Genomic DNA, 9,802 nt, shown 5'->3' on the forward strand with positions numbered 1-9,802 from the left:
TCTTGATCAACAGAAAATAGCAAAACAATTGCCCGTCACGAAACATCACGCACGTGGTGACCGACCAGCTCTAAATCCTGCTCTCCCTGAACCAAAGCCGGGTTAACTTTGTGGATCTCAGTAGGTACTCGGGTCTTATACTGAGCAGATTCATCTGTTTGCTCAAATTACAGAAAGTGGGCTGAATTGCAGAATTAAGACATCTCTCAAAGTAATTTCTAAAATTAAATCTAACAACTGAGTTTAATAGTTTGCTTAGACCAATGTGTATTAGATACCAGTCTCTGCATGTGTCCTTTCAGCCAATGCGGGGCAACAGATCAAACCGTTCCACAGAAATATGTTGGTAAAGATGTTTTCCTACATGCCTCAACCAGCCCAGATGTTGCTTTTCCTGTCTTCCTGACTCCATCAGAGAAAGCATTTCTGGTGGCTTGTGCAATCAGACGTGCTACAAACTTGCCATGCCAAGGGACTGCAGCCCAAAAGGACACCCAGAATGTTATTTCAGTGCCACTGTGAAGCCTCTCCCACCGCTTCAGGCTTCCTATGGGAAGGAAAGAATTCTCTGCTCAGAAGACTGAGAAACAGACAATGGAAATGATAAAGGAATATATTCCTCCAAATAAAGATATATTTTTGAATTTTATTGTAGCTTGCTTGAGGTCAGGTGGGAAATCCTGTTGTTTCAGATGGAAGTTGGCAGTAATGGTGTTCCACCTCAGCTGGCAACAGAAGTGCTTCAGAAGAGGGTGTTAAGTGAGATGCCCTAGCAGATGCTAACTCTCTGCTTTCTCAGATTCTGCAGCAGGGCTTGGCACATTTGCACTGGAGACTTGTTTTCTGAGTCTGTGAGAGGGAGGCTCTCCCATACCCCCACTCCAGGCCTTGCTTTCCCAGCTTGCTATTTAGTATAATTAGTTGAATCCTCAGGGGTTCCTGAGAAATGTGCTTGTTCAGTCAGCTGGAAGTCTTTCACAAAGCTCACTAATCCCTGCATGTTATATAAATCCTACACCTGTCATAGGCAGTGTGACAGGCAAGGCTTTCTCAGCCCAACCTCTCATAGCTTCTGTAGGAAATGGTGTCCCAGAGTCCCAAACCACTTTGAGCAACATTTGGAATGCATGAGTGTTAGATATCCCAAATATCCTGGGGAAGTTTTATGCTGGAATGTGCAGAATGCTGTATATTAGCTGCTATTAATCCTCCTCAGAACAGGAACATTTCTGCCTGCTTGTTTATTTGCATGGAGTCGGTGAAAGAATCTTAAAGTGATCTTTATAATATCACTAGACTTCAGAGTTAACAACCCAGAGAGGAATATAGATTGTTTCCTCATATTTGCTCAGTTGTGACATTTTCTGCAGTTTCAGTCTGCAGTTTTTCTCTGATTCCTGTTACAAAGGATTTTTTTCAACAATCTGATGAAATGGAGACATTTCTATTAGTGCTTTACATGAAACCTTAAAGTTCAGGGGTACAATGAAACCAGAGATATGAGAGTTCACCACCAGATTACTTATGCAATGTCATTCTATCCACAGTATGCAAAGCTAGAATACAAGGAGAACAGGAAAGTTTCTCTGAGAACTTCTCTAAGACAGTCAAAGCTTGCCTGGGTACCCCAGAGGAGTAGCCAGCCTCAGGTCAGGCAACTGCCCTCAGTAAGCAGCACAGAATGAGGCAGTGAAGGGATGGAGGCTTGGAAAGATAATGACAGGCACAGGTAGAGTGTGAATGAGGACTGGGTAGCTACACAAATGCTTCTGGCCAGAGGTAGACAGTTCCTTCTCCTGGGGATCCTGCCCATGGATCCTCCCTTGGTTTTGTGTGCACAGGCTGTGTCCGGCGTCCATGAAGACTGGGCAGGGCAGAGTGTCCCATCTGCCATGGAGAGTACATCCCAGACAGGGATCTGACAAAGCACCCTTGTTCTGCCCACTTTGGAGCAAACAGTTGAACTTGCTCCAGATGAGCTGAGGGTGTTATGGAACTTCTTTGTGGGATGCATTTCCACCCTGTGCGTGTGGCGTTTCCATAGGCTTCACAGAGCCTTTTGCACAGGCTGCACTGAGCTCAGCATGAAAAAGATTGTTTTTACAGTCTGGGAGCAAGGATGCTTGTGTGAGAGGCAAATGAGGAGAAGTCCTTCTTCTTGTAAATATATGAAGGGGGCCACTCCTTGTGGTCAGGGGACACTGTGCAGTGTAAAGGCAACTTTATTGGTTCTTTAAAATCTTGGAGTTAACGCTATACTTTTTAGTACAGAATAGTATCTTGGGTAAGATGACAATTGTACAAATACAGATGATGTAGGATAGTGTAGGCTGATTAATTCTCTCTCTTAGTGAATCTTGGCTCTCTGACCAGGAGCTGTGCTTGGGGTTCAACCTGTGGCTGTTGGAATTTCTCCTTGGTGCTGAGTTTATCCACTGCTTTCATTTATTCACTGCTTTCTTTCCATTTCTTATTTCATGATAATGGCTTTAATTTACTCTCTAAAATATCACTTTTTCTTCAGGCAAAGTCTGAATGTAAACCCAAATAAAGGATTTTACAGTGGCTGATAATTTGCCAGTCTTTAAATGGATTTTTAATTGTGCATTGCCACTCTGTAATGCCAAAATACATAGTCAGCTGTTTAGCTGCAACTCATTTCACGTGGGAAGGATGGGAAACTTAGTTTGGTTGGCAGTAGGGTAGCACAGAACATAAATCACTGACAAAAAGAATTTTTTCTGTAATTATTTTCCCTTTTGGGACAATCCTCTTCTAAAGTGTGAGCTGTGAAACTTGTCTCCTAAAAAAAAAGAGTAATGATCTGGAAAGGAAAGCTGGTTCAGATGGAGGGCACAGGGACACTGTCTCCGTGAGCACACCACAGGCTCACTGCAGAATGGATGTCCAAAAAAGTTACTAATACACTACTGCAGAGCAATGCTAAAGCATCTCAGTGAAGTGCTTGTTAGTCTTGGTAATTTTTCAGCTAAGCAGTTCTTTGCTCTAAAGTTTTCCTGTATTTGCTGCTTTAGTTGAGTAACTGGCAAAAGGTTTATTTTAGAAGTCTTTTACCTTGTTAACATGTTCTCTGGGGCATCTCATCTTGTTACCTGTACACTCAGAGAACAGCATTCCCTTTTTGCTGCTCTGGTAACTAGACTGAGTTACCTCTCCAACAATACAGAAGTGTCCTGATGCTGTGTGTGGCATGTTTGTAGCCCTCCCCCAATAAAGGTACTCCCTTGAAGATGCTTTTCCCGCAAAAGAAATACTGTGGAGGGTTTTGTTATCTTGATGGACCTTGAAAGGCCATTGAGAAACAGAGATGTGCACATTTATTTTTGTGTTGATCCATCAGTCTGTCAGCTCCTATTGTGCTGCTGCTCATCTGCCCCCAGCCCAGTGGAAGAAGCCTTTGCTTCCACTAGCCCAGAAAACGGCAATAAGAAATGGCAGAAAGGCAACTGATCATGTCGAGATTCCCTGCTAAAACTTGAACCTGGGAAGAGTGCTGACTCCTTGAGCAGAGCAGTAGGAGATGCTGAGGCAGTTTTGGTGACTTACATCCCATGAAAACCAAGTTTCTAGATAAAAATGGTTGTGTTTTTTTAATCAGAGTGTTTAGGATGATTCCTCTCTTCTTAAATGAAGGTATGGTGTGGTTGCAAGTGACTTTTCTGTATAGCTATCCTGTCAAAGTCTGCAGAGTTAGTGTGTCAGTGCCCATATTTAAAGTGAGAGGTCATCATTTCCTATTTCTCACTAGTCTTTAATGATATTTATTTTTTAATCAATTCAGATCTCTGAGAAATATGGGCTGCCAGTTGAAAAGATTGCAAAACTTTATAAGAAGAGCAAAAAGGGGTAAGTAAACCTCACTGACTTGGGACTGTTGGAGGATCCTTCAGAAGTACTCAGATCTCAGCTATGCTGGGGGCTTCACAGTGCTGGGCAGTGTGAGCACGTGGAGGAGACAAGTCTATACACTTCAAATCTTACTGTCTGGGGAAACAGCAAGGGGTTTCAGAGGGGCAAACACAAGTCTCCACTTTGTGTATGGCCAGTATTGGTAGGCTTACTGTGAAGAAACAGAGTTTGTATTTGGAAAAAACCTGTTTTGTAGTAAAGTTTGTTTCATAGGTTGTATGCCTGGCAACACCACGGAGCACTGGCATGGGAGAGGGGCAGCCTTTGCTGTGAATGCGATGTGGAGTTTCCCTGCAGGCTTAGGAAGAAGTAGGCCACTTATCTGAATCTGAAAGGCAGGCAGCAGTGTTTGCTGCAGGGGTTTCAGCTCAGTAAATTTAGACATGAGCATCACAGCTGTGATTTTAGAATAGCTAGGCTACTGCTCCTTCCCATAAATCTAAATCTCTCCACTTTAACTTTTTTTTACATCTGAATAACCACAATGCTGTGGTGATACACTTTTAAATCAATCATTTATTTTCAGCTGTAACTCTAGCTTAGGGCATCATTTTGTCTGGGAATTTCTTTAGCTTTTGAGAAGACAGGTGAAACTTCTCATGTTTTGCTTCTTTCTAACACTGTTTCCAAGAAATGTGTTTGGTGGATGAAACACTTTACAGTAAAGAGGGAGGAAAGCACTCATATACACTTCTGATAGTTGTTGTTGATATTCTCACATCCAAGCTGAGTTCTAGGCCTGTGAGCTGTGTGTAAAGTGCAAATTACACCGCTTCCCCATGCTAGCAGCTCCCACTCCAGAGGCACAGCTGCTCCCATGCTGGGGCTGAGGCAGAGAAGGAGGAGCTGTGCCCAGGGAGCCCACGGAGCTGTGCATGTGGGAGCCCACAGGGCATGGGAAGCACTGGCTGGCCAGACCTGTAAGGGACTATGTAGCAGATCTTGGTGATGATTCCCACCATTGTCCCTGTGCTGGCAAGTGCTGCAGCCTGGGTTTGCATTGCAGTGAAACAAGCACATGCAGTGGAGTGCATGGCTTTCCCTTTCAGTGTCCTGATATTGAAACATATTGATTTTTGCCTTTGTCACCAGTATCTTGGTAAACATGGATGACAACATTATTGAACACTACTCCAATGAGGACACGTTCATCCTGCACATGGAGAGCATGGTCGAAGGCTTCAAGATTACACTGACAGAGATCTAGCTTCATGCAGAGCCTTTTTGTAAGGAACCACAGCATTTCATCCTTCTTGAAAAGCAGAGGATTCCCCGGGAACTTGACAGACATTGATCAGAGAAACTGTTACAAGACTGCTTTGAAAATACTGTCCATTCTGCATGTGTGCACCCACTGCATACAGACTTGGGTTTGTCAAGCACAAGGCCACTCATGTTAACCAGGACCCTTATTTATTGTTCCCCACTCTGTAGTGTAAAAGCAGTTACCAGCCCCCAGATTTGTAACCAGGATGTGAAATGCAGCATTTTAATCCATACTTTTGTGTGGATAAGCTCATTCTAAAACACTTTAAGGATCCATGCTGGTCTAGTTTCACAAATCTGGTGTAAATCACTTTACCAGTAGTTCTCTCGGTCATTGCTAAAACACTGGTGTAGTGCTAAAGGTGGGGAAAGTGGCTGACAGTTCACTTGCTCAGATTGATCCATATCTCTCTCTAGTGTATAGTTTTGCCAAATACCTCTGGTAGTTCTCAGCACGTAGCAATGAGGACTTGTAAGTAAGGCATTCAGCTACAGATGTCACTTGTAAGTAAATGGTAAAGAAACCATTTTAACCATGTATATAATGTTTATAATATGCAATAATATATTTTAACTACTGTATGTGGGCATGTTTACTGCCACTATGTTTTTGTATGTGTTGGGTTTAGGGTTTAACAGAATCTTTCCTAGAAGATTAGACTACTGCAGTCTGTTAAGGAGTGTGTACCGAGAAGCTGATAATTGCACCTGGACTCAGATGCTCCACCCTTGCCCACCCAGTTTTATAGTGAATTATTGGAGCAAACCCTATGCTACAGGGTCTGGAATACCCTTGGCACAATGGGACCCACTTAGGTTGCCCAAGTCCCAGCTGGAGATACTTGAGCGTTCCATCCAGCTGTCACCAAATCCAAGAGGCACCATGTGTCTGCTGCCTGGTGTGCCAGGTGGAGGTACAGAAGGGACTTCTACCTGTTCTGTTGATGAAGTGGAGGCTCTCAAAGTGGGCTTTTCTCAAGACTCTGGAGGGAAAGGTGCTTTCTGCAACAGCCTGCTCATTAAAGCATTCCTCTAAACTGTAAGAAACAGGACTTTAAACTCTTCTTCTTAAGGGTACTTGCTCTTGTATCTCCACTGAATGATTCTGATTCCTAGAACTCTTAGGTGAGGTATAAACCCAGCCTTGATGTAAATACTTTATCCAACTGGAACAATCTTATCTGTGGAGACCGAGTATCCCACAACTGAGGTGTGGAGGTGTAGGTCTCTCTCTCACAAGGGCTGGATCTGAACCCGAGTTGAGCTACTTGGTTATCCCATCCAGTAACACCTGTCTCATGAATTCTGTGAAGAGAGAAGGTTGCATAGGCTGCAGTTATACCAGGAAATGGTTCAAGGCCTGAACGTCTCCAGCACATCCAAACCCAGCACCGCACTCTCTCCTTTCCAACGTCTCTGACTGTCATAGAGAGCTCCTTACTCAGCACACAAGCCTGTGAGTTTCATCTGCAAGTATTTTGTTCTCCATGCATGTGTGTGGATCCTGTGTGACAGACAGAAATGTGAGTCCTTTCCTACATGCACCATTTACAGGTTCTTTGTAGTTTTTTCCTTCTAATTTTTTTTTTTCATTTGGTCACAGACTCTGCTTTTTTATATAGGTGGTTAGTGGCATAAAGAAGTGCTGCCTCATTTAACAGGGCTCATTCTGTAGTGTTTTGAGCTGTATGGAGCTATTGACACTCAGGCAAAGTAGTTGGGATAGCTGACCAGTCTGGTTTGGTCATGTCTTTGCATTGGGTTTGTTTCTGCAAGCTCTGGCACTCTTTCTTAACTTTATTAGCAATAGCACCCCATTAAAATATGTACTTCAGATAGAAATCTTAGGAACCTGTCAAAGTTTCATAGAATCATAGAATGGTAGGGGTTGGAAGGGATCTTTAGAGAACATCTAGTCCAACCCCTGTACAGAAGCAAGTTCACCTAGATCAGGTCGCATAGGAACGGAATCTATAAAAGGATCAGGCCATTAGCATCAGGGCTAACATACCCAGAATCCACATATGTCTGCAAAGCAAAAGTATCTATTCTGTCTCCCTCCCTCTTCCTTTGTCATGTGTTTTTTTTCCTTCTGATGCGGAGTTTTGTAGTCATTCTATTATTAAAAGAAGTATGTACTCCAGCAGAGATGTTCTTGCCACCTGGCTCAGGAGCAGACATCCTGGGAATACAGGGGATTTAAGGTGCTTCAGTTTCTGCTTGGCTTGCTCAGATAAAAAGTCTATGCTGACTTAACCCAGCTGCTTTTTTCCTTAAAAAAGAAGACAGTTTTGGCAGGTGGCGTTAGGGACTGGGACCAGCACACAGGACTGGTGTCACTTGGATCAGAAGTTTGGGATTAGAAGGGTATCAGCTGGCATCTCTCACTTGTGAGATTCTGGGATTCTGTGATGTCTGGACAGAAGCTGCAGCTGAAGCATAGGGGTAAATGCACATGGGAGTGGGCCCTGGTTCTACTCCCTGCCATCAGCAAACCTGCCATCCAAGCTCTCTCCATTACAGGTAATGCTGGGGCTGGCCTGCATTAGGATGTGTTCCATTAAGAGAGGACAGTGAGAAGAACAGGACTGTCCTGGCAGCACCAGTACTCAGGTTAATGGGACATTCGTATTTTACATGTGGGTGGAGGCAAGCTGGGGTCTGCTGGATGCTGCAGCATCCTGTGCTGAGGAGCAGTGTAGGGTCAGCAAGCAGTGCAATGTTCCAAGAAATACTGGGCTCAAGGAGCTGTCTTTCCATTGCCATTTTAGGAGCTTTCAGTCAGGCACTGTCCAGAGAAGGAAAGTTGCTTCCAAGATTAATGGAAAGCTTTTCTAAATAAATCTTAAAATGTATGAGTTCCTCGTAGTCCTGCCTTTAGTTCCTTCTTACAGACTCAGTGAAGGCAGCAGAGTTGAGGAAGATGAGCAGGATTTACCCTGATGGTAAGATTATTTTAAAACATCTAGAGCTAGTTAAGGATGATCTCACTGAACTTTATCTGCCAGGGTCTGAGGGCTTTGTTTCTCTGCTCCAGATGCAGATGCATCACAAGGACCTAAGACATTTGCAAAGACCAGATCACCCTGCACCCCTGCAGTTGTAGTGACAGCATCAGCTACTGGAGGAGCTCTGAACCGTGGGTGTTGCTGTGGCAAGTGATGAGCTCTCAGGACTCACCTTCTTGGTCCCAAACAGTTATCAAGGTGATGGGGAAGGGCCAGGATGAGTAACACAAACTTCTGAAGCAGTGGCCTGCCTCGTACCCTGCTTGATTCAGGGTCTTGAGGAGTACAAAGTGCTTACATGTATATTGTTTCAAGTATACATGTTGCTTTTCTTCAATGAAAAACATTAACACTAGAGCTTCCAAATATTACAAGTTAAATGGAAGTGAGATTTGGCTGCTGTTCAGCAGGGGACAGGAATATCTGCCTTGCCTCCTTTTATCCCTTTGTGGCCCTGCTGTGGTTGTTTATTTAAAGGAACAAAACTCTCATTCCCTTTCTTTCTTCAAGACAGTGGTCTTGAATCTTAACTAGTGCAGCATGAAAGGTGTCTCACTGCTCAGCTCCTTTTCCCTAGGAAGGATTAGAGCAGCTCAGTGGCTGTTAAGCGTTGGGTTTTGAGAGACTCTGATAGAGATGCACAAAAGGAGAATGGTCTTCCAAAGCCTGAAATTTGGTTCCCACTACAGATTTGGCATCATGTCTGTCCACTTGATGTCTTAGTATGGAACCTCCAAATCTCAAAGTTTATTTCGGCAGTCAGGCGCTGATATCCCCAAAATAAAGTGCGTCCTTGCAGTGAAGCTTAGTTGATGTGCAGTAACAGCCTCATCAAGACATTTTTCAAGCTTTTTACCACTGAATGTAAATTACAAAGAGAAGGGATTTTTTTGTCCTCTGTGTGTCCTCTCTAATGAAGTTTTTGGTCAATGGAGTTCAGAGATCAAGTGTCTTTCTTGTATATTTTTCCTTTTTCAGTTTATGAATTGTTTAAATGTTGTAAATTAATTCAAAACAGTTAGTAAAAACTAAACTCTCCATCTGTCAGAGATGCTGTATATTGATTGATATAGAACTGGAAAGGAGTGTCTTATGACTTTTAAAATGTAAAGCTTATGAAATGTTTATATGCTCTTCCATTTCCTATGAATTTTGTGACAAGATACAAACAAGACTGTTTGTGCCAAAGTTTGTGACAAGCCCTCTTTCTGGCAAACAAGGAACCTTTATGTATAAATAGTGTGCTTTTATATTAAGAAAATAGCTCATGTAACTTAATAGTGTTGCAACTGGGAGAGGGGTTTGATAAACTGTAAATACAGTTATTTTATTTTTTGTACATTTTTAAGAAGGAAAAAATAAATATTCCTATGTATGAGATAAAGTTTTGGCTGCTGGGGTGTGTATTGCTGCCTGCTGGGCATCCAGCTCCTACCTCTGAGCCCAGAAAACTTTTCAAACAAAGGAAAACAGAAATTTGTTCCTCTGAGAAAACAAGATCAGAGAATGGAAAAAATGAATCCCCAACACGGGTTCAGTGAGCGGCCTGGCAGACAGGGGAGATACTGTCTACCCAGACTTCACTAAGGCCTCTGAAA

At 43.1% G+C, this 9,802-nt stretch overlaps 1 protein-coding gene across 4 annotated transcripts in view; it reads left to right on the forward strand.

Annotated features, from left to right (window-relative positions):
- Nucleotides 1-9,551, forward strand: part of GRHL2 (grainyhead like transcription factor 2) — a 71,365-nt gene extending 61,814 nt beyond the window's left edge. For all 4 annotated transcript variants that reach the window (XM_061995698.1, XM_061995700.1, XM_061995699.1 and 1 more), the window contains 2 exons: nucleotides 3,803-3,867; nucleotides 5,023-9,551. In XM_061995698.1, coding sequence (XP_061851682.1) covers nucleotides 3,803-3,867; nucleotides 5,023-5,137 — 180 coding nt within the window. In that variant the 3' untranslated portion in view covers nucleotides 5,138-9,551. The remainder of the gene's footprint in view (nucleotides 1-3,802; nucleotides 3,868-5,022) is intronic.
- The last annotated feature ends 251 nt before the right edge of the window (nucleotides 9,552-9,802 follow it).

The sequence above is a fragment of the Colius striatus genome, chromosome 4, assembly GCF_028858725.1.
Source record: "Colius striatus isolate bColStr4 chromosome 4, bColStr4.1.hap1, whole genome shotgun sequence".
Classification (NCBI taxonomy): Eukaryota; Metazoa; Chordata; class Aves; order Coliiformes; family Coliidae; genus Colius; species Colius striatus.